The sequence below is a fragment of the Pyrgilauda ruficollis genome, unplaced genomic scaffold, assembly GCF_017590135.1.
Source record: "Pyrgilauda ruficollis isolate IOZ18807 unplaced genomic scaffold, ASM1759013v1 scaffold15, whole genome shotgun sequence".
NCBI lineage: Eukaryota > Metazoa > Chordata > Aves > Passeriformes > Passeridae > Pyrgilauda > Pyrgilauda ruficollis.
The window spans coordinates 4,304,638-4,330,447 of NW_024513654.1; the positions used below are offsets into that span (position 1 = coordinate 4,304,638).

A 25,810-nucleotide genomic window follows, 5' to 3' on the forward strand; every position below is an offset into this window, starting at 1 on the left:
GACTGATATCCCCCTACTCTAATGAACTCAGGGCAGCCGAACCCAACCCTGCTCTCCCTTTGTGGAGCAGCTCTCCTTAGGGCAATCAGCCTCTGCTGATGGCAGAAACGATGACTTCAGGGATGCTGGAACTGCGTGGGCAGCTGCCCAACTTGCCTGGGACATGGCCAGATGTTTCTTCATCACTGCCATTAAGGAATTTGCTTATGTGTGCAAAGCAAGCCAAATGCAGCCTCATTTAAAAAGCACTGGTAAAAGTTATGGTGATAAGGGTAATAAAAAGTCAAAACCTCACACCAGAACTGATGACCATGACATGCTACGAGGATGTTGTTGTTTCATAGAACAGCAGGCTCATGTTTTCTCAAGAATAAAGAAACGCCTCCATTCTTGTCTCATTTTGAAGAGCATTTAGTTGAAGAAAGCAGCACAATCTCTGGGTGATTTTTTTAATACAAGATTAGCAATACCTTCCACAAACTCTTCCAAAGGACATCAACAGTTACTGAACGATGCCTGTGCTAAAAGTGCATCTGTTGATTATGTCAGCCCTTAAAAGATCATCTGGAAACCCCACAGGAATGACTTAATGCAAAACATGAGTAGGTTTGTATAGAAAAGGAATCACTGAGAGAGATGACAATATAATTTACTCAAGTGCCCCCCAAATGTATAAATATATACATATTCACCTTGATCAATATGTTCATCCAACAGAATGCATTCTTAAAAGGCTCTGAAAATTGAAGATAAAAAGCCTGAACCGTTTTAGCAACATATCTTTTATTGACTAGTCCTTGGACCAGTGTTAATAATCAACAGCAGTGTGTGCAGATGAAAATGTCATTTATAGCTTTAAAGACAATGAGGCACCCATTTATTCCACCATATTATAAAAATAGATGCTTTTTATAGGAATGTCAGACAGAACCATAGGGGGAAAAATATTAATTCCTGAAGCTACGCATCAAAAGAACAAAGGATGCAGAAAAGCTCTTAGGCCTGTATCTTATAAATATAACAAAACACTGTCAGGCAAAGCTATCTGCTGATCTACTGGAATATGACAATAGAGAGCAGATACCCACTTGTAAGGCCTATTACAGAGGCAAAACTATCAGTTACTGCTCTATCATTCCCCAATGGCTCCGAAGCACTTATCTCAAACACACAAATGATGTTTCAACCATAATCAGAGCTACCTTAACAAGCACACATTAAATGAAAAAAAAAAAAAAAAATTAAAGAGACCTATATGAGGCTCATTTGTAGACTAGCCCTAATGGATAAATACCTAAAACTTACCAAAATACATATTCAGTAATGAACGTAGTAGTCAGACATGTTAAGATAAATGTGATTTATATAACTAATGACAGAAGAAGACAAGGCAGTCCTTCTAAAACCCATTCAGAGGTAAGGTCCATGCTCTAGCATTCCAGCTTACCAGCCTGGGGTGGAGGGTTAAGGAGAAAAGACTGTTGGCTAAGTAAACTGACAAATCCTCTACCAATAAACTACAAAATCCTATTTACAAATGGGAAATGATGCTGCTATTCCTGCATGCACATGCACATTTCTGCACTTTTATATATGATTTAGCCACCCAAGAAAGCGCTAACTCGCTCTGAACAAGCACAAATTGTCTGCTTTTTCCTCCCTCCCCCAGCAAATCTTTCCGAGCCGGCCTTCAGTGAGGAGAGATCTAACGACACCTTGCTTATGCTTCACAGAGGATATAACACCACCACAGGGATGGATGTGACAGGGTTGATGCGACCTGAAAAAACAGTATCCGTGCAGAGAAAAGCCCTGAAAAAAAAGCCCAGTGAAACGGAGCTCCGCGCTGCGCGCTTTACACCGAAAACACCGAGGTGCCGGTGGGCTTGGGGAGGGGGAAGCGGCTGGGGTTTTGTTCGCTGGGAATGGTCATGGTGTTTGGCTGACCACACGCCCAAACCACGGCAAGCCAGAACGCACAGCGGCAGGCACTGTGCACACACACGGAGCGGGGTGCCCTGGCAGCGGCACGGAGCTCACCCACACCCGGCTCTGCCCCGCGCCGAACAAAGGCCTCAGACACCCCCACCGCAGCGCCCAGCCTGGCGACGGCACGGCGCCCGCACTTACATGGCCTCAGACGGCTCCCGGACCAGGCCACCTGTCTGTGCCTGCTGCAGGGACTGCGAGCCTCCCATCCTCAGCGTGCCCTGGGCTCGGGGCTAGGCGACAGCAAGGCCGGCTTCCTCCGGAATCCCCCCGGCGAGCAGCCCCGGCAGCTCCGGCTCTGTGGAGGCTGCGGTGCTGCAGTGCAGATGGGAACAGCTGCTCGCATCAGTGGCAGCACAGGCACGAACGCTTCGGCAGCTTCTCCTCTCTGAAGCGTTGCCAGTTTTGGCGGTGGGTCGCTGTTCGGGTTGGGGGTTTGTTTTTGTTTGGGTTTTTTTTTTTCTGTCCAGATGAACGGTGTTTATAAAATAAAACAAAATCCCGGCCGCTGTGACGGGGTAATCATCTGCTAAACAACAGTGGTCCAAACAGCTCCGGTGCAGGCGCGGTACTATTGGCTATGGAAACCGGCTTAAAAAAAATAATAAAAAAAAAAAAAAGAAGACGAAGAAAAGCAGACCCTCCCTTTAAGCACACATTGTCAGCTACTGTGGCTCTCTAAGGACCTGCAGGCAGGACCATTACATTGTGTTGACTCAGCCGATTTGAAATGCAAATGCACGTGTGCGCTGGTGCCGCGCACACACTGCCCCCAGCCCCGACGAGCCGCGCTCCTCGGGACGCTGCACGGAGCATTCACCAGCAGAACGGCCGCTTGCTTTGCCTTTCACCAACGAGCTCATCCCTCTTGCGGGAAAACAAATGGAATCTTCCGTGAGGAACGTAGGGAGAACATCATGAGCAGCCAAGGTAAACAAGGCAAAGTGGGAGCAGCTCCATCCGACGCTGGGGCGCTTTAACCATTCTGCTCCTGCCTGCACAGACCCCCTGGCCGGACAGGGATGCTTAATATAGGTGGGGAGGATCTTTACGACCACAGATTTCCAAACCCTACAAATCAGCTTGTCCTTCTGCCACAGAGGAGGTGCCAGGGCACTGGAAATTCTAAGATGCTGAAAAGGATGGGCACCATCACTCTCCACATCCCTGTCACTGGCAAATAACAGATGATTCACATACAAGCCGTGTTTCACATCATTAAAGGAGAAAAAAAAAAATCAGTTGCACTGCTGCCTGTATCAGGAATGAAACTCTAGGGATACAAATGGCTTGAAGCTATGTAACAATTCTGGATACATCACAGGGCGGAGGGGTCAAAAGAATCAGATAAATTTAACAAAAACATTAAAACTCGCTGAATTCCAAGCACCTATCACAGCACAGCTTTTATGCTCTAGTGGAGGCCTCATTAGGCTCACGCTTTCAACAGTTTTGGGATTTTTTTTTCTCTGCTTGCATAAATGGGAATCCAGTTGGGTTTTCTTGCTTGACAGGAGAATGACTACTGAATACATGTTTAAGGTTCTGATTCTCTGGGTGTACCCAAAGTGAATTGTTCTTGAGATAAGAGGAAACAAGGATGTTTAGTGAACATTAAGAACTTTTCATTTCCACAGGCTGCCTAACATTTAATTCTGTTTTCTGAACAGCATTAAGATAAATTACATTTTTCTTTTCCCTACTTTTTTTTAAAACTATGGGGGAAAGCCTGTGAGCCAGCACTTTGTGCAGCCACAAGCTTCTGAGCAAGTTATAATTTTGGGGTTGTTTTGTTTCTGATAAAAGCCAAACCCTCATTTCTAGCATGTCATTGCTCAAGACTCATCCCAAGTCCACCAGAGAAGCAGCAGCACTGCCTCTCTCCAGGACTGAGCTCCAGAACTTCTGGAGCAGGGCTGGGTGCCTGAGCCACAAGTGACCCCCAAACTCTGCAGCAGTGCCCAGCTCTGATCCTCCCTTGGGGGCAGCTCACTATACTCTCTGTATTTGCCACTCACAAGTAAGGAACAAGTACATAAAGTGTATGAAAATGTCCTATATACTCCTTGGCAGTAGATTTGAAATGGTTAAAAACTGCAGGATTTCCATCCAGTATGGGAAATCAATGGTACTGCCCAACAGACTAAAATTCCAGCTGTATCCACAGTGCCTGTTAGGCTGCGCTTAGAGCTCAGCCCCACTTTAGTGTGTGATAGCTCTACCTAGTCTTTGAATATCATAATAGCTCCCTGCTGGATTTCATTTGTTACAGAGAAAAGGAAGACTCAGAGAAAAGAAAAATCCCTAGAAAGGCAAACACCAAATTAAGTAAAGCCCTACCAGGTACCTGGAGGCCAAGAAGGAGAGCACAGGCACTGTTTGTCCTGGCAGTGAGGAAAACAGGGACACTGTCCTGACAGTGAGGAAAACAGGGATACCCCTAAGAAGTGCAAAGAATACACTTAAAATGCCTGTGTCAACTCCTTCAAGTTTCACATGTACATTTATTAAATAAACAAAGCCCTAATAAAAGAAGGCTGGGATTGAATCCTATTCTTAGGCAGCATGGTCCTTTCAACAGTGCAGAAGGGGTTTTTTTCCATTCTCCAATGTTTCTATGCAACAAACACTGGAATTGCACAGAAATGCAGGTCTTGGCAAACCTGCAGGAGGAAGGGCTTCAGCCTTTGGAGCTGTGGCCCTGCTCACTCTGCACCTTCTGTCTGGGTTTCAGGGGGCTCGGGGTTATGGTGAGAGGTGTCACAGGCAAGGCACTGCCTCCTTCTCCAATCCCTCCCACCCCAGTTCTTGGGCACAGCTCAGAGATTCACCTGAGGACAGCTCAACGCTTCTGAGCTTCTCCTGCTCATGAACAGGACAGGATTTCTCTCTTCTCTTTGAGAAATAACCAAGCAGCGCAGCTGCAGCAATGCAAACTCCTGCTGGCCATGGTTTTTCACAAAAAACTGTGCTGTAACTGAGCCTTGGACTGGAGAGACTTTGTTGCCTGTGGGATGCAATAACAAATACTAAACTGATGTTTCTGGCCAACCCGTGCAAGAAGCCAAAATGTAGATTTACTTCTGATTTGGCCATAAAATCTGTTACACTACAAAGCTGCAGCCCATCCTGACTGGTAAGAAATACCTCAGATGAGAGGAGCTCCACCTCTCCTGCCTGGCCCCAGCTCACCCTTCAGGCCTGCCAAGAAGCATCAACTCAGCACTAAATTTAGTGTGGGCTTTTAAAAATACAAGAACTGTGTTGACACTCTGAGTACATTTGGTAAGATCTTCTCTGGAACCTTAAAAACACACAGATGTAGCTCAGAAAGAAAAAAATCCCATTGTAGCTTCAAAGGATTTAAAGATGCCCTAGGCACTTCAGCCTAGAGTTTAAAAGCCATGTAACAACTTACTGTGATCCCACTGCTGAAAATCCTGTTTAAGTATTCAGTACCATCATTTAGAATTAATCATTTTCTCTTTCTGTCTCTTTCACCCATTTAAGCAAAAGCCATATTTTGCCTTCTATTAAATTAATGTGTTATTGAAACTGGATGTCCACTGATTAGTTGCTTAAAACACTCTACAGACTCCTAAATATTTGGTCTTATTCCATTTCATGTTTATTTATAAATTCAAACTTCGGTCACTTGCACCCAATTTGAAATTTTTGGCTTCAATCAAAAAACAATGCTGAGCAGGACCATGATAAGGTTTGAGATACTGAAATTTATGTTCTGTTTCTTTGCTCTTGGCTTCAGTGTCCATCGTGCCAGGCATTTACACAAGTTATAAACATGACCACACATATACACACACACAGAGAACATCAAAGAGCCTGCTGAAAGAAAAGCCTTCCTCACACATCTATTCCCGAGGGAAGGAGGGGTGAATATTAAGCTGTACCTCCTAGCTGCAATGCATTATTGAGGTACTGTGCAGAAACAAGCACCTACAAAAGAAAATGCAAAGACAAAGCAAAACCAAACATCCCAAGCAAAAAGGGATTTCTCTGATACCTGAATGCTGCTGCCACAGCTCTAAGGAACAGTCCTGCCTATAAAAAATAAAAAAATAACCCAACCAAACAAAAGATGGGGAAGTATTTTAAAAAACAGATTATTGTTTAAACATAATTCTCCCCCTCAATAATTTTTATGTGTGTATATATATTTATTTATATTGTATGTATTTACATTTATGTATTTATTTATATTTAGTTTTATATTTATTTATTTATTTATATGATACTGCCTTTGGCCCACAAAGCCTTGAATGCAGCTTGGGAAGAAGCTTTCACCCCGAAGCATCTTTTATTTGTAAGCTGCCTGGAATCAAAGGGTTCATGGCAAGGCTGTCCACAATATCAGACTGCCAAGGAACAGCAACATCTCTCTGAAAGGACTGAAAGGAACAGCAAGATCTCTCTTAAAGGACTGAAAGGACCAAACTGCTTGAAAAATCTGACTGTACGGACAGAGTGGCAAAGCAAAGCCGTGCCTGGGGAGGCTGGCTGTGTTAGAGAGCACATTAGCACATAAAACACTGACACCTTTTGAAGTGCAGTGCCGGCAGCCCTTTTAGGACACCCAAGGCTGGAGAGCCCGGAGCTCTGAAAGCCCTGCAGGAGCACCAGCCCTCCCTGGCCTCCGCTGATCCCACTCTGCCAAGCCCTTCCAGAAGTGCAGGTCTCCCAGGAGCAGAGCTGCTCTTTGTGCTCCAGGGAAGGCTGAGCAGGCTGTCTGCAGCCATGCGGGCACTCAGCGCTGGGGTTCATCTCTCTAAGGGTTATACAGCAGGCAGCTGACAGGCTTCTAAAGAATTCAAGCATTCTTCATGATAGGCTGCACAAAAATGTGTAAATCTAGACATGTTGTGCGTATTTCTGTGCTTCTTTGCTCACCATGCGTTTTGTCAGTCCTGGGACACCTTTATTTCCTTTTGCTTTGTTTTCATTCTGCAAGTCAAACTTTCTTGCTCCTGTAGCCAGAGTTTTGCTCCTTAGTCTCATCTCCCTCTCTTAGAGAGCAAGAGAGGATGTATCTTATAATTTCCACTTCCCTAGAGGAGAGTAATTTCAATTTCCTTCTCAAGGAGCTGAAGCTCCTTCTTGTTCTTGTGTTCCTGGAACACCACAAGGCATTTACTACCCTTCCTTTGGTTCTTCCCATTTTCTTGTTGACTCCAATCATATGTCACGCCCTGAGATGTGCCACAAGGAATCTCTGTGAGACCACATTCATCATGTACTTTTTTATTCCAGCCAGGTCACTCCATGCTCCAGCTCACCACCTGCACTGCTGTGGGACAGGGACAACATTTAACACTGCTGCTGTCATTACCTCCTTCAGAAAGTCACAGCTAAGCACAGAAATCCAACCAAACCCATTCTCAGTCTGTCTCTAGAGGTGTGATTCAATTTTTTTTTTTTTTTTGCTTCAGGGAATAGAAGAAAATTAACTCTATTCCAGCTAAAACCAGGACAGCACAGTACTGTATGTGAGCATATCATCGTTTAAAATTAAAAATCTTTATTATTTTGAAAGATGATAACCCAAATCACCTCCTGGAGGGCCAAGCTGTGACCTCTTGCTGCTATCAGGTAGCAAGAGCAGTGAAAAAAAGCAAATTTCTTTTTTTCTCTCCCTTATTTCTATGAGCGCCTTTGTGCTACAAATAAAAGAACAAATACAAAAGTTAGCTGAAACATGACAAATTTATCCCATTTTTGTATACTAGAAAGCAGTGAAAGGTTAGCACAAACTAGAACATCTATACTTCAGCAGTGCCTAATAAATAGACATGCACTGCAGTTTATGGCCATGGTACAGTTAAGATATTATTATAGTAAGATACATTTATTGCCATCCTTCTAAAATCCAGTTCTTCTTAGCTTAACTCCATTCCAGTACAGATAAACCAGAAATTCAGCCCTACATGGAGAGGGACAGACCTTCAGACTGAAACCATGGGTTTGTTGGTTTGGTGGTTTTTTGTTAGCTGTAGGTTTTGGATTAATTTTTTCTCAGCATTTATATTTTAATGGTCTAAGAGTGGGGCACTGATTCACAACTGGAGAGTGTAAATGAAATCTGAGCAGTAAAATAATTGCAGAGTGTTAAATCAGTGGGATATTTTTCAGTACAGTTTTCAAGGAAAACAGAAGCAATTTGTTCAATTGCCTCTGTACATCACCTGGCACAACACAGCCCTATCCATGTCACCATGGTACAAAATTATACACCACCAAACAACACAAGGAGATCCTGGGTGTAAAGCTTCACAGGTTTAACTTGTTCTTACAGATCAAGTACTTTGATAGACACATTGTCTGCTCCACCACTTCTCTAGATTGTGATAGTGTGAGTGCTTTATTTGCATTGATACACTCCTCATGAAAACACACCATGTCCCAGAGTTTTAAGCCTGAGCCTCCTGACATCTGCTAATTCCAAGAAAACAGGAGAGACCTGTGATGATGCAGCCAGGACGGACACTGAAGCTGACAAGAAACAAACATTAGAGTGCGTTTCAAATAAAAATAAAAACAAGACAAAACATAAATAATTGTGCCTCCTCCCTGCTGATCACTGCTTGGTTGCTAAGGTCACTACTTAATCTAAATTGCAAGCGAGATTAATGGCATTAGGAGTTATGAATAACCAAATGCCTGCTTAGTTATTGAAATGTCCAGCATGGGAAACCCAGAGGAAGGATAACAAAACAAAAGGGGCCCTGCACGGTGCTGCTGGGGGGCTCCAGGCTTTCAGGGGCCGGCAGTGAATCACAATCAGCAACGTGAGAACTGCACATCCCACAGCATTCCACGTTCCAAAGCCTCCCATGGAACTAAGGAGCCACAGCGAGTGGGAGATGAGGTTCCCAGGAGCTGAGCACAGCCCTGGGTGTGGGTGCTGCCCTGAAGGAGCAGGGCTTTGCCCCACACAGACCCACAGAGGAGACAGAATTTGGGGTCAGGGCAGCCAAACCCCGCACACTTCACTCCTGCACCCTCTGCTCTCCCATTTGCTCCTCTCCTTTCCCCTCCTTGCCAAGGCACAGACACTTCTGTTTCGGATTTTGGGCTCTATCATGCTACTGCTGTAAGAGCCAGGCCTGAATTCCTCGGATCACAGACAAAACTTTAAACTCCTATTTACCAAATTTCTGGCCTGGGCTTTGAATTGGGACCACAAGCATCACCACACCAAAGGAGTGATTTTGTTTTCCTGCTGAATATGCCTCTGCAGACCATGTCCACGAGCCAAGTGCCCAAATTCTGTTGACATTTCCGAACAACAGAATTGCAAAAACACCATCACAGACGACAGGAGCCCATCTTGCTTCCGTGCTTCTTTTTAAGTCTCTAAACATCCTGAGTTGTTAAGATCCCTAGGGCAGCTGGAGCCAGGCTTGGTAGGAAAGGAACTGCCTCATGCCAGAAGGGGACTGACATTTTTAAGGGTTTTATGCACCTGCCCTCAGCTGACAAGATCAGTGCTGATAATGCTCTCTGGGAGCACCTTGTTGCAGGAGATTTTAGCAAGCAGAATCCAAAGGCCCGCTGGCCTCAGGGCCCAAGTAAAAAATTAGATGATGAAAATGCAGGATGAAGAAACCAGACAAGAACAGCATTCCCCCCTGGTGCAATGCTCTGCTGTGGCTGCTAAGGATGGGGGGTCAAATGACTGCCTTAAAGAAGTCAGCTTGCAGCTTCAATTTGATTTCAGGAGAGTTAACATAAAATTGGTCTGAAGTATGTCTAGTGTGTCTCAATGGCTTCTCTAAGGTTTTGTTTTCAGAAGATTTAGCATTAGAGCACCCCAAAAGCACATGCCATATTTTAGCATAACAGTGATTATTGAGAAATACAAAATACACCTGGCAACAGTTTTAGCTCATTTATTACCTGCTCTAGGACAAGAGGTGATCCCATACAAGACCTCCACCCTCCTGGCAGTGTCAGGAGCTGTCACTGTGGCTGTCACAGTGCTAAGGAACAGCATCCCAAGCCAGGAGTGTATTTTCTGAACATGTACTGCCATGGTTTTTGTAGGATGCAGAATGATCAATGCTGTTCTAAGACTCCTTGTGGATGGATTAATTAGTGTAACGACATTTTCATTTTCATGCTGCTGAACCTGTTCTAGCAGCAAGGAAATTACCATAAATTGCCTGAGGGAGCCTGTAAAATACACAGGAATAACAGGCAAACAGAGGGCTACCATCACCCTTTTGTCCCGGCCTCAGACTGAGAGCAGCTTTACAAGACACACAAATAATTGCTCTCTTTGAGCAAACCTGCAGGCAGAACACCCCAGAGAGCCCAAATTCCCAACCAGCAAGTGGTTAGAAAACAGGTGACATTTCCCACTTGTGTCAAGCACCCAGTAATGCTTTGCCTTTTAAAAATGGAGCTGCTGGCAGCTATTTGTTGATTGTCCCCCCACATCATGGGTTCACCCAGATAACCCCACCATGCCAGTCCCACACCCAGCTGCAAGAAAATCCACAATGTCTTGGGCTTGAAACACAGCAGACACCCCAGAGTTTGATGTTAGTAATAAATTGAAGATGTCTACACAAAGCATCCTCCTGCCTGGGGCTGAGCAGTACTGAACACACCACTCAGGAGACAATTTCCTTTAGAAACCTGGGATGGTGGAAATTGATGAAAAGCAGCACTGTGGCTCATTCCTGTCCATTTTTTACAGGCTGGCTGGTTATGTGTAAGGGATCTATTTTTTATGCTGTTTTTCAGGTAAATGCTTTTCATGGTGTCAGCCACAAAGCCTCAATAAAAATCCTTGGGTTTGGTTTACAAGCATTAAACAACTTCATTTTTTTGTCTCCTGGCTGATGCTATCCTGAAAAAAGTATCACTTCACTTGTGCACCAGACAGTCCAGACACACACTACTACTATCCCATTCACGTGACAAACATAAAACCCAGAAAACTACACTTTCCTTCTGCCCCAGAAAATCCCCAGACCCAAAAAACCTGCAAACTCACACATTTTGGAAGGAAAGAGGAATTTATATCCCACACTTGCACTTCTCATCTTTTCCTTGCTCAACGCACTTGTAAATTTAAATGTTGTAACACATTCCTTTCAAAAGGGTTAAATTCACTCAAGGGCAAAACTCTTGAGTTTTTGAATCCCATTTAATCCCTTCTTGGTTTTGAATACATCATTAAAAGCAAGTCAATCTAGGATTATCAGTGTTGGTCCAAAAGGCAATACATTGATTTCTATTTCCTCAGTTTCACACCAAGCCTCTCTGAAGGCAGGCAAAAGAAAAAAAACTTGTTTTCAACACAAAATCAAGCCAATAAAACCCAGAAGTCATAAAGCTTATCCTGTTTTTCTGCCTGACACCAATTCTTCAGTTTTGCTTCCTCCCAGGGAAGCATTATGAAACATTTTGGAAACCAACAAGACAGAAAGTAGAGCTTTGTGTAAACACTGTTGTGACTTTCTGCTTTCAGAGAGATTTGTTGCTGTGCTTCCAATTGGTTCCAGGCTCATTTCAGGAAAATTAGGTAAGACGGAAATGTGTATTTGATTTCCGAGATCAACAGACATTCCCTGTCTATCCAAAGTCTCTAAAATGTTCAGACTCCAGTCTGCTGTAGCTTTTGAAAGAAAGCTGACCTGGTATGTGACAACAGGAAGGACCCATCAGTGACACAGAACATCACAGGTGCAATTTTCAAAGCAAGCAGTGAGGCTACAGCAGAGGACATGCTCAAAACCAGCACTGGGTTTTTGCTCTCCAGAACAAGTCATGTCCATCTCTCTTCCCCACAGCACAAAGGGATGGAGCAGCTCCTCAGAGACTTTCCAGCTCTGTCCATGGGGCTTCCATAAAGAATCAGTTACTCTCTAGCAACATTTCAGCACTTCTCTCAAATTATACAGTGTCTGTGACACAATTCATAATGATTCTATGATTCTATGATCATCATAATCATAGAGGAGACTGCAGTGCCTCAAGGATCCAAGTGTCTGTGACACAATTCATAATGTGATCATCATAATCATAGAGGAGACTGCAGTGCCTCAAGGATCCATTTTACAGAAAATCAGAGTGGCCCAGCAGTTGCACAAGTTCAGCACCTTGCCAGACACTTCCCATCAATGTGACAAAGTGAGACATAACCCAATTTACGGGCTAGTATTTTCCATGGCTGATTTGACCCGATACACAGGAATCACATAAAAATGCAAGGTAGTCGCAGAAGTATTTACATAAGGGGCTGATTACAACAGCAGACAGCTATTTGGACAGTAATATTTTTGCTTTTCAGGAGGGTGGAAAAATGATCTTTAGTCCCACAGACAGCTCTAATTCTCACCTCTATGTGCATCTTAATTTCCATTAAGACACAAACACACCAGTTCAGCTTTAGAGAAAGAAGCTGTGGGTGACAGGATCACTGTTCTCAAGGCACAATGATGTGGGAAATAGTAAAGGTAAAAAGATTTCAAGAAAGCTGCAAAAGCAGGCTCCAAGCACATAATGAAAATGCTGGGAGTGCACATTTGGGCTGCTGACATCCTAGGCTGGATTTTGATTCTGCATTAAGAAGTTCTACTAATACAACATGTTGCCCAAAGAGGCTGTGGACTTTCCACCTGTGGAAGTGTCCAAAGCCAAGAGTTTCTTATGCACACACAGACATTTACATTATTAAACACACATCAATATCAAAACAAAACAGAAACTTCAGAGGCACAAGCCAATCTAAATATGTAAACACAGCAGCTCTGCTTGCCTGCAGAGTTCTAAAGTTACTTCTCCTGTTGTTGAAGCTGAATTCTAGTGAAAAGGAAAAGAATATCCCCATGTTTTAGTGGTTCCAGTTTGGATTTGTAAACAACAGTCATTTGTGACTGCACTACAGCACTCCCAGAATGTGAAATCCAGGGTATCCATAAAGCTTAAACAATTTTGGATGATTCTCTGGAAAGAGCCAACATCTCGGGGTGAGCATTTTCCAACTTAAAACCTCAGCTGCCCATTTTTCTCCATTTTTAGATGATAACCATTGTATCTACCCTTCAATAGACAAAATCCTCTCCAGATGACAGAAATTGCAAACTGGTGCAGAACACTTCTGTTCTCCATCAATGGTTTGTGTACTGCAGTGTCATGGAGGAAAATACTATAAAGATCTGGCCCAATTCTGCCTCAGCAGCACATACTCTAAAGGTGAAGACACCATTTTTCTGATCAAAACCATCAGGAGTTTAGAAGAAATGATTAATAACATTTCCTAGATATTACAGTCAATAGTTTTTTCAGCAGCATCTAATAGCTCTTTGTGCACTGTTCCACAGCAGAACACATCTATTGTGTACATTTTAATTCATAATTCAGAGTACCCTCCTGCTGACAGCAGCATCTTTTGACATTTCTGAGCAGAGCTGTGCTGGCATACCTGTATTTCCCATGGTGTCTCCTGTCTTGCATCCCACTTGTCACAAGCTGCCAGTGGGTGTTGGTGGGGTGGAGAATGCTGCTCCCCAGGGAGTGCCCATTTCATATTCTCAGCTGTGCTGTGACCTTTTCCATTAATAGATGTCACAACAAGGGCAGGCCTTGATTGCTGAGCCCCAAGAGCAGACTGGTTAATCACCTCAGACAGGAATATCCAAGCACATGTCTCGACTATATTTGAGATGGGGTGACTGGGACATGATCTTTAAGTTTCCTTCCAACCCAAATAATTCTATGAGTCTGGCTCAGTTTAGGGGTTTTCAAAGCAAAAAATGTGCTGGAGCACCTATCAAACACTATGGCAACAATCAGCGTAAATCTGAGGCAGTGAAACATTTAACTTTGAAATCAAGGTAACATTTATTCAGCAAGAGTGAGACCAAGCTGAAAAACTTCCTTCACTACTGACAGTGACAATGCAAATCAGGTGTGGGGTGGGAACTTGCTGGCAACATCTGAAGGGGAATGAGCAGAACAGTGCTGGTAAATAGGACCTGCTCTTTCACAGTTTCACACCCAGAAACAAAACAAAACAACACAACAAACTTTAATTCAAGAAAGGAAGATAGTGGGGAAAAAAACGTAAAAAAAAAAAATAGTTTAAAAATAGAAGGAAAGATCAGCATAGTAATAACCAGTGTAGCCTAAGCTCCCTCTTCTGGTATTTTGGAGTAGATACACTCGAATAGCCAGGTCTTGATAAATCTAACTGCTGGATTCAAAATCCAGCAGCAAAGTGTTCACGTAACTTAGACAAAACACCTGTCAAACTTAGTCAGCCTCTTTCACACTAGAAACATTTCTTAACCAAAAGATGTAAAGACATGGAAAAGTCTTGTAACAATTGAAATCACACAATACCTTTTTTTTTCCCTCGTGAAACCTTTGGTTTCTTCAGCAGGCAGCTCTACACCATCACCAGGGGCCACAGCCAAAGGTACATCCTCAGAAACGTGGTTATCAACTCCCTTGCAGCTATCAGGCTTGGAAGTGCTGCAAAACAGGAATTAAAAATAAGCTGACAAATTTCAGAAATGCCCATGAAGCTTTAATGAAGTCTCTTTATAGGATGAACTTTGGCTGGATCTACAAGGAGCTGTAAGGAGCACATCATCCCCTCCCAAACTCCCTCTCTCTCACACTTCCCACAAATTACTTCTTCCTCCAAACATTATTTCATTTAACTTCTCAGCTGACCACATCATCAATAATATTGCAAAGTCTTGACAGCTCTTATAGACCATAACATTAAGTGCTAGAGAATTTAACTGTATATGAAATCAGTATAATAAATAAATAAATCACTAATGACTGCTTTGCTCCCTTTCTCCTCACTGTACAATATAAACATTAGATTAAGCAATTTGTGCTTAAAAAAAAACCAACCTAAAATCAGGGACTAAAGCATTCTGCTACTTTGAAAGCTCTCCCTAGGCTGTAAAGCTAAACACAGCAATCCCAGAACTCATCCCATGATGTGAAGTCCCTCTGCTCAGCAAAGCCCCACGCTCAGGAGCAGGGCAGTAACCACACAGCTCCCTCTGCTCTCAGCCACACTCATTAACAGAAAAGAAACTAAATCACCAATGACTTCATGTCTCAAAAGCAGGAGCAGTTTAAGGTCTTGTCGTGTCACATTGTCCCTTCCAAGGCACACCAGAGGGACACAAATGTCCTGGGGCAGCAGCCACACACAACAGCCTCCCCTCCTGCTGGTGCTGCTGCCAGAGATACAGACACAAATGCTGGATGGAAATGTTGATGGAAACAGGACGTGGCTGACAAACTTCTTACAGGTTTCCTGAATTAAATATAAACAGCCATCTTAGTCATTCCTTTCAAATTTTTCTCTCCTCTTCCCCCAGTAATTACACTGGAATTGTAGGCAGCAGATGGAATTGTGTTACTGATGAAGAGTTATTAAGGTCCAGGGACAGGCTGTTCCTTTCTTTGGTGCACAAACAGGACAAGCCTAAACCACATCCCTGACTTTAGTCACAACACACAGGAGCACGAGAACAGCCACTTCCCAAAGTGTTTGTCCACTCAGTTCCCAAGATCACCAAAGCTCTTTGTGAGTGTAGTTTACATTGATTAGCTTATATCCACAAAGCTGCTTTGTGCCATATGGGACAACTACCCAGCTATCTCTTCTAAGAAATTATCTCTGCTTTCCTCACTCCTTCCTTCCTTCTGTTTGTCCAAACTGGCCTGATGCTGACACAGACACACGAAATTTTCAGCCCCATCAAGTGAATACAAACAAACAAATAAATAAATAATGATTAGAAAGCAGGCTGTTTCCTTTTTCATGCAAAGGCCTTTGTCCTTGGCTAAAAATGTCTCTGTACTAATATAGTAACAGCATCCTCTCTATGCCAAGGCTGTGACTATATAGGGGCACAGGGAGAGCAGTGAAAGTAAGATTTTTTAAAGCAGAAAAAAGTGAACTGCTAAAAATAAGTGAACGCTGAACATCTGTTTGGAGAGCAAACAAAGAGCTGCAAAACCCAAACAATTCACAAGAGGGCCCAGCCAAACAAGAGCACCAAAGGCACATAAATGATGGCCCTGGTGTTATGGACACACAAAGCTGTCCCAGTCTTAGAGCAGCACCTGCTTCACCCACACTCTTCACACAGGTCCTAATGATGATCTGCAGCCCTTCAGCTTCCCCCTCCAAGCCTTTCCACATTAAATGAAACCATTTTCAGAGATACTTTGACGAATGAGTGTCATTCCCAACACTAAAGCAAAGCTTGCCATCAGCACACCAGGATTTCTGGAAAAGCTCTGCTTCCCGTGCTTCCCAAAGCCCTGCCTCCACTCCTTCTCCTGCTCTGACAGACTGCACAAATTGAGGCAGGGGAGCACAGAACAGAAACCCTGTCCAAAACACAGACTTTCTGTCCATTCTGAGCTCTCCAGCCTAAGCCTGCATCAACTGGGGTCCATGTGTCAACTCATGGGGCTTTTATCACCTCAGACATGAAGGGGCTACATTAAAACCTCTCCACAGCTCTTGTTAAAACAAGATTTTCTATTACACTTTTTTCTCAACTAGCAATACTTTAATGGTTGCAAGAATACTACCAAAAGACCCAAGCCTTCTCAGTGCACAATAAACTTATACATTGACCAGTATTTATCCTGTGGAGTCAAGCTGATTAGAAAACAAGCATTTTCAAGCACGATCTCATACAATTAAACCTCAAAAATAATTTTCTGACTATCTGTGTGCACAGATAAATGTGGGTACTCCCTATTTGTGCTGCCAACACTAAGAAGTACACCCCTGAACACATGCAGCAAGTGCCTTCTAAGCTGTCATTTTTTCCCGGGCATTTGCAGGTTTGGGGTTTTTTCCCCACAAGCCAGGAAGGAAGTTGCAGGTTGCAGGGAACAGGTTAGAAGTGTTTCACACCTCTAACCTGGAGCCCAGCTAAGCTGTGGTCTTGTACAGACATGGCTCTTATTTGCCTTCTCTACCTTTCCAACCCAAACATTCCTCATACAACACAGAAGCCCTGTTGCAGAGATCTGCACCTGCAGAGTAAAGAGAAAGCTGTGTCTGGCCAAAACTTCTCCTAGAGCAACATGTACTGGCAAATCAGAGTGAACTTGGCCTTTCATTGCTGAACAAAAATGCTTGGCAGAACCACCAGTGAACTTTTTACCTAATTCTTTTCAGGGCACTTCTCTGTAGATAAATAAAATCTTACTAGCAGATGCTAGCATGGTGTCCCTGATCAATATGTTACCAGCAGGAGAGAGGCAGTCAGTCATCCTCAAGAAGCCGAACAAAGATAGAGTTTCCTGACTGGACAGATGGAGGGACAACCTGATCTCTCACTCTGCCCTGCCATCTGGAAGCCATTTAGCACAAACTGACCCCCATCAATGCAGGCACCATTATTTTTCCCTAAGTGCACACCATCTGCATTATGTGACACCCCTGATGGGGAAATACACAGAAACAAAAGCAAATTTAGTAAATAACTAAATATTTTGGGGGAAAACTCTTTATGATTGCACCTTACTGCAGACAGACTGGAATAACACCGTGGCATTCAGAGCCCCTGTAACATTTCCATTTTGCAGAGGTACCCAGGAGGCAGCACAGAGACATCACATGTGTGTGCATTAGGGAATTGTTTGTATCCAGCCACACTGAAACACAGCGGTGCAGTGCTTCTACATAAAATGCCAAAAAAGCAGAGACTTCAATAAGATTATTTTACTTATACCAGCAATAATCTGCTCCAAGACACAGGTGAATTGTTGATGACAGATACGGCAAAGACACGAAAGAAAAAACATCACTGAGGCTCCTCCCTTGGGTGAGAAAAGCACAGTCCTGCTTTGTGAGCATAATCCCAGTGTTTTAACACTTCCATTCGCTCCAACTTTATGTTCTTAGCAAAGCCCAGGGAAGTCAGCAGAGCTGCTGCTGCAGGAGGAGCTGCACCAGGACTGAACACACAGGAGTTAAAGCAGGGGTGCAGCTGCACTGATTTAACTCTCCTCTGCCAACCAGCTGCCACCTGGGGGTGGGCACAGTGGCACAGAGAAAACCTCCGGGTTTTCTACTGCTGGAACAGCAGGAAACCCCTCTGCCAGGCTCACAGAGAAGCTGGCAAGTGACAACAACCTGGAGAGCAAAGGCAGGTGAAGAATGGGTAAGCTTTTATAACCAAAGCTGCACACGGATGCAAAATAAAAGAGTAAGGAAAACAAACAACACTGACAAAGTTAACTCATGCAGCACTTAAAAAAACAAACAAACAAACAAAAGAGTTAAACCCAACAAACACAGAAGAAACACTCACAGCCAGCTTCACTCCAGTTGACCACAGTGTATTTCTCTGTCAGTTTCCTCTGTTTCAGGAACTGGAAAACTACCTACATCCAACGTGAAATACCTCTGGTTTGCTACGTTTTAGCGCTGAACCCTAGCAAAAATCCTTGCAGCTCCCTCAAGGCCAGGATTTGGAAACAACAGCCAGACCCGTGGTTGCTGCACAGCCCCTGTGCCCTCACCCCTACTGGGCTCAGCCACCCTGGATGGGGCAACTGGGGTGGAGCAAGGAACCCGAGACACCCTTCAGACATGAACAATAAAACATTTAAAAGGCGCAAGTTATGAAGGAGATCAAAAGAAAAGGTATAATACAATTAACTCGAAATACCGGATTGATGTGAGAATGCAAACAGAGCGAATTCATGAGGTTTACAAGAAACAGTGAATTAAAGAACTCTGAGACTGCTCTCCCTAAATGTTTAATCATAGACAGCTTGTGTGCCTTTTTCCCTGCAAACAGCAAATTATCACCCCAAGGGCACACAATCTTCTGTTCCAGACTGTAGTCTAAAGACCATATACAAATCTTTCTGGCACTTTTGGTGCCTTTTTCATGCTTCCACATTCAGAAAGTAGTTCACAGCTCCACCTCAATTAGCGCTCACTCTTTTCTAACTGCCTCACTACTACAGCCAACAATCCATTAGCAAGAAAAGCAGAATCCACAAAAAAAACCAAAACCAAACCCATCAGTAACCCAATTACATTTGTTAAAAACAAAAGAAACACAACTTTTTGAGTAAAAACTTACAAGAACTGAAAGAAATCCACATCATTAGGTTCCCACTGGAAGCTTCTCTAGATCATCTTACTCTGTAGGAAAAAGTTTGTTTCTCACAGTCTCTCCCAGCCAGCACTGGTGACTAACCAGCTTGGGGACTGGTGGCAGACCAGGATGGGCTAAACAGCAAAGTCACCCAGCTTTTAAGGTGGATTGAGCAAACCACACAAGGTCCCTCCAGCCTTTGATGGTGTATTATTGTAACTTCAGCTAACAAATGTAATCTAGCTTAAATACACTGTGTGTGTTTACACTCCACTGAGCTCCTGGTGACTGAAGGGTACACACACCCTACAAGGCTTCCTCTATTGTTCAGATAAATTTTTATACCCAAAGATCCTGACAACCCCACCACCACCAGCACAAAGAAAGCAAGTTTCCCTTCTCAGTGCAAGCAAAGGCAGACAAAAAGGCCAGAGTCAAACGGAGATACCTGAGTGCTTTATAATCAACATTATACTGCTTAAGAACTTCTCAAAGAAAATGCTCCAAGGATTACTGTCACAGTCATATTTTCTGGAAAAATCCCTTTGTCCAGGATTTTTCTCCTGGGAAGCTGAGAAGCCTCAGAGAAAAACGAAAACAATATTATCTCATTTGCTTCTCCTGTGTTTTGCTGCTTTGGAAAGTGGTTGGAGATTGTTTACCAACAGGTGATTGTTTCATTGGTTTCATGTGAATTGTTTTGACTTATTGGCCAATCAGAGTCAAGCTGTATTTGACTCTGAAGAGACAGTCACACGTTTTTCATTATTATCTTTTTAGTTTTCTGTAAGTATCCTTTCTGTATTCTTTAATATAATATAGTATCATAAAATAATAAATTAGCATTCTAAAAGCATGGAATCAGATTCATCATTCCTCCCTAGGAACCCCACAAATACAATAGATTATTTACCTTGTACTAATAAAAATTTTAAAAAGAAGTTTAAGCACCTAAAAAAATATAGGGCATATATTGCACCTCCACATGTCACAACCCTCCTATGTGCTGAAGTGACAGAATCTCAGGGAAGTGTAATCTTTGGAAGGCTTTGACAATGGGGGATTTAAATTCTCTGGTGATAGACACAGGCAGACCCAGCAAACCCATCAGCAACTGGTCCTAGCAGACCTTTATCCATGCGAGGAGGGTGGCAGCAGTTCCCCAGGCAGTGCTGAGCTCCTGGTGCAGCAGGGAGCAGTGCAGCCACTGCCCTGCCCCTGGCACAGCTCTGGGCAGTACCTGGCTGCAGTCAGCTCAGCAGCTCCCACGGGGACAGCATTTCCAAAGGCTGCAGACACAGCTGAGGGATGCTCACAGGGATCCAGGGAAGAAGCCAACTGATTATCATCACCTGGCCCAGGAGGGCTGTGGAGAGAAAACACAGAGAGAAAAGCAGCCTTTAACGCCTGAGTTATTGCAGAATTACTGTTGTTTATTCTTCTGAATCTCTGGACTTGAGCATGAATGAGCTAACTTGTGTGTTAGGGAACACAGAGGAAGTTGGCATTTTTAATCTAAGTTGCTTTTGTTCCCACAGAACTGAAGTCTCTGGGTTTTTGTCTGACTTACAACTGCAAGAGCAATGAGATATTACAGCCCAACAGCAAATGAACCCCATTGTGCTTCTGATTATGAAAAGCAAACAAGAAATGGAGCTGCAGTTTGAACTAGAGGAATTACAAGATTCCCTCACTCAGAAACCATATAAAATGCAAGGAGCTTGATGCTGGTTTTCACCTGAGCTGGGGAGCTCATTGGAGAGGGCACAGAGTCAAAGGTGTCCAGGTGCTGTGGAGAACACACACAGGGAGGCATCCAGCCTTGTCTTATTGCTGGGAAAAGCAGAGTGCCACTGAGTACCAGCAGTTCATGACTGAACAAAACCATTTGGAAAGACACTGCTGAAGCAAGAAGGAAAGGAGCCTTGCTGAAAAAGAGACTTTGTTTATTTTTAAGAGAAACCAAACCATGGGGACCCCCTGAAAACAATACTTTTGCTGCTACTTCAACCTGACTTTTCCACGTAACCACTCACAGATCAGGGCCCTGGAAGCATCAGTTTTCCCTAAAATTCACCAAAATTCTCAAGTTAGTTGTAAACCATAAAGTGTCACCTTAAACTGCTGATGGAATTTCATCCCTCCTGTCCATGTTGTTTCCTGTACTACCTAGTGAATACAACACTGAACACACAGGGATGGTACCATACACAGATGGATTTGAGGTGCATAAACTCACAACTGTCACTCAGAATTTGCAATTCCAGCTCATAAATAAAAAGCTCTAAATCACAGAACTTAGCTTTAACTCTAAATGATTACTTCCTTACCTAACTTCAAGTCCAGAGATTCTGGATGATTCCCTACTGTAATTTAATTTTGAATCAAAAAACATAACAGTTAAATTTTACTATAACAATGTCAGTGTTATTCTGGTAATGACTGAAGGCTGCCATCTGAATGTACTCACACTTCCCATATTTTATCTAAAGGATTCTATAACAAGTTCATGTAGGAAAAACAATTACAACACTGAACAATTGACTGCCAACAGGTTCTCTGGTTTAACCACACCTGAGGGCTCTGCCTGTTGTAGGGACCTTTGAGCCAAGGTGTTTACAGGTTCTAAAGTCCTCTGGCTTGTTATCGTAAAGGGACTGGTTTTCATTCATCACTGAGTTGCAGCTGGGGTGTCCCCTCAGTTTTGCCTTAAAATGAGCATTCAGAAAGTAGATTTTGACAATGGCACTTTACAATTTCTTTTTATGAACATAATGAGTGAAGTGAGGAGATGGGCAGGTTTTCTTCTTGCTGTGACAGAGCTCTAAGGCTATTCCTGTAAACACCCAGAAGCACAGCACAAACCCAAACTGCAACTGAAACTGCTGTGCCCCAACCTGGTGAGAAGTGTTTGCTCCTCACCGCTCACGTCTCCTGCACAACCAACTCCTGCACAGGGATTTTCATAGTTTATGGACAAAGTAACCTGAAACTCAGGCCTGGGGAGGTGATGGAGAAGCTGCTCCTTGCCAAGCCACCCTGCTCTGTGCTGCACAAACAATGAAGCCATCCACGAGCTGCTCAAACGAGTTCCACAAGTGACATTCCCAGGAATCTCAACTGCCTTTGGCTCTCCAGGGCCTGCCACCAGGTCCCTGCTGTCATTCCTCTGCAGCCACCAGCCTCCAGGGCCAACTTGTTTCAAGAACTGAGCTCCATAAAAAGGCCACGAGCTTTTTCCAATTCTGCTGCCTCAGTTCTGGGTCGAGCCTGGAAGAGGATTGACATAAAACTGCTTCCAAATTCTGCTTATGACAGGCATGACTGAAATAGTTTGCAAAGGAAAATACCTCACAGTTTAACAAGCAGTTGCTTACCAACAGCTGCAGCGAGCACACTAAATTCAGCCCCAAGACCACGGGGTTCAGTCTGTTATTAGTGTGTCACAAGAGAAAGACACTGCCCATCAAGTGTCCTTAGGCTCTTGAGTTTCACAATTTCACTTTTAAGGCCTCTACTTAGCCTTGAAAAGAGATTTTCCAAGTCATTGTTAGAAGGCAGGTATGCAAATAACAAGTTTCAGGCAAAGCTGGACCAACAGTGTTCATTATATATCAATGAATGAATGAGAAATAACTTCATAAACCTGTCTAATTTCTTCTTAAACACAGCAGTCTGACTCCATCTATGTAAGAAGGCTTCAAACCAAGGCAGAAATTTAAGATATACACAGGGACACAACTTGGCACATGTGGACACAGAGACAGCGGGTGCTGGGTGCTCTGGTGGGTCTGTTTGCTGCTCTCCTGACATCCCTGAGATGCAGACCTTAAATCCCTAATTTCACAGGAAAGTTATAAAACACTCTGATACTGGTGCTGGAGACAGAAGGCAGCTCTGGGTCTTGGCATTTACTCCCTGTCCATGTTTTTCCAATCAGGAGAGCTGGATGAGGCTCCCTTTGAACACTGAACAATAGCTCCAAGTTTACTCCAAGGGAAACCAATAAGCATTTCAAACTCTGCTATCTGCCAGCCCCAAACATTTGGCTGCTTTTAATGAGATAAGAGCAGGATTTGTGGATTCTGCCCTTACTCCAGAAATCTCTGGAAAATGGCACCAACAAGCACAAGGCAGGACTGAGCTCTCACTGCTCTCATCACCCACTGTTTTGTTTTCTTCAGGACACAAGATGTTCTCACTGGGTACAGCAAGGCTGACAAACAAAATCCTTTACAATTCACTTGGCTTTCTAATACCTTGGGCCAAACAGCCAAATTTTTGAGCTTCAGTTTACCCACACATAAGAAAAAGTATTAATCAATCCCAGAAAAATATTGAGAGAATTTGCTATTTCTGCTAAGTTCTTACACTGCAATTCTTTGGGAAGGAAAAAGATATAGCAGCACCTACATCAGTTACAAAATCATTCCTTCAAACACACTGTACCTCATAAAATTTGATCAATGTTATTAATTCCCTCAAAACATTAATCTTCTCAAAGTTCAGTTTGCAACTTAGCTCTTACATTAACCACATTCACTGAAATAAACCTGGTGTCTAGAAAATCCAACAATAACCTGTTACAGTAACTCTATGTCCCTTTGGTATTTCTGTTCTTTAAAAGTATTTCCATGATTACTGGGACCCCTGTCAATGATTCAGCAGAGGAGGTAAGAAGTTATTTCTCATATAAGAAATCAACATTACAGGTATCACTAACTAAAGCTAAACTTGTTTAAGGAATAGCTCAGAACTGCTGCATAAGATACAAGCAAAGCATTAAAAACAAACAAAACAAAAAACAAACAAACCCCTCTTTTTTTTCCCTCCTGCACTACTACTTAATTTAAAACCCATTTGAATATCAGCAGTATTTCAGAAAAAAATATGAGATTCTAAAATTAAAATGGAAAGTGTGGCTTTATTTCCCAAGGAACTAAGGGAACATCCATCCTCACAGACCACTCCATCCACCAGCAGTAGCTTAAAAGCTCAGACTGGGGATCACTTTTGCTGGTCACTGTACTTAGATTTAGCCAAGGTTTTACTTTTACCAGCTAAAGACACACTCACAGTCAAAAGTTCAAGTTTTGGGCAATACACTGCCTTTTGTAAACCCAACAAAAGACCTACTTATGCATTTAAATATGTGATTTTGGAAAAATCTCTCAAATGCCATACTCTGAAGAAGAAACTACGCTGTAAGTGCCTAGCACCAGCACTTTGTATTTAGGCTCAGCCTGGGCCAGGCTGAGCCCTGCTGAGCTGGAGCTGTGCAAACACAGTGACAAAGGTATCCAAGAAATGAACTGGCATGTGTTAATAAAAGCAAATAAAACCCCTGTGACAGAGGGGGAACACAAGTTTGATGCCCAGTGCATGGCAGCAGAGCTACACTTCTGGAAAAAAGGCACTGTCACCAAGGGACCAGAACTGGCTCCTGGGGGAATTATTCCAGATTTCCACGGTGTTGCTCCGAGCAGGACTCGAGGAATCAGGAGAACAGGTCTGGGTGCTGCGGGGTGACGGTGCCCGGAGCACGCAGGGAGGGTGGGGCAGCACCTGAGTCACAGCTGTCCCCGAGGGAGGGACCTGCCACCCCCCTGGCTGGCCACAGTCCTCGCGGCTGCCCAGCTCCGGACACACGGCTGCGCTTCCAGCAACCGGAGAGTCCCTTCCCTTCCAGCACAATTCCATCCCAACTACACCACAAAGGCCAACAAGCACGGGAGCTGGTTCTGGAGACATGAAATCATTTTGCCGAGGCTTCCTGAAGGCAATCCCCAGCTGTGGATCGCAGCCCAGCTGTGCAGCAGCTGGCAGTGCCCGCAGGTAACTCCCGGGCTTCTGCTGGAGCTGTCAGGGACCGCGCACAGGCATTCCCAAAAAGTCCATTTTTCTGGCACTCGCTGTGGAAACCCTGACAAGATAGAGGAGCTATCTTGGCAGGGGATGGGGTTTAGTCACACATTACCTGAGGGCCTGCGCTTCCTCTCTCACCCAGCCCTCCTTGTTCAGAAACCCCTTAATTTCTGTAACATGTGCACCCAGATTGATCACTGATTTGATCAGCTGTAACAATAAAATACAAATTTTTTTTGAGTGTTCTACATTACTGTGGTCGCATTAAAACTCAGGGCGAGTTACTACATTAAATGAACACAACTATATTGGATTCAAATACTTAAAGGTATTGAAACATGTGTTACAGCACTACTTCCTTTGCAAACTAAAAGAGGGACAGCAGAAAGCCACATAAAAGTGTCAGAAGTATAAATCACGCCTGCACAGGATGAATAAGCATATTTGCTGTAATAACTGTCAACCATTAAAAAAAGCCCATCACGTCACCAAGGGCAGCTTTCAGAGCCTGGGAAGGGCTCGGAAGGGCTCTCGGTCACGTCCTGATGTCACTGGAGCAGGACTGCAAAGTTCCCAAATCCCCAAAGTTCCCAACCAGCAAACGCGAAGCAGAAGTTCCTGAGTTCAAACAACACACACAGAGTCTCCTCCTCACTCCAGCAGAAACCCCAAACCCAGCCACAAACCAGGGCAGGAGCCACAAAACCATTGAGGTTGTTTTTTTTTTTTTTTGGGAGGGGGGTGAAGGAGAGTTAATCCTGACCAGAGCTGGAGGCAGCGCTGTGGGAGCGGGAGAAACAGCTTCCAAAAGTAAAAAA

The 25,810-nt window shown here is 43.7% G+C and overlaps 1 protein-coding gene across 7 annotated transcripts in view; it reads right to left on the minus strand.

Annotated features, from left to right (window-relative positions):
- The window catches only part of TACC2 (transforming acidic coiled-coil containing protein 2), a 127,905-nt gene that overhangs the window by 53,504 nt on the left and 48,591 nt on the right, over positions 1-25,810 (minus strand). For 6 of the 7 annotated variants that reach the window (XM_041461565.1, XM_041461570.1, XM_041461568.1 and 3 more), the window contains exons 6-7: positions 20,368-20,493; positions 14,362-14,493 (exon numbers count right to left, since the gene is read on the minus strand). In XM_041461565.1, coding sequence (XP_041317499.1) covers positions 14,362-14,493; positions 20,368-20,493 — 258 coding nt within the window. The remainder of the gene's footprint in view (positions 1-14,361; positions 14,494-20,367; positions 20,494-25,810) is intronic. The other variant, XM_041461569.1, reaches the window with a different exon arrangement.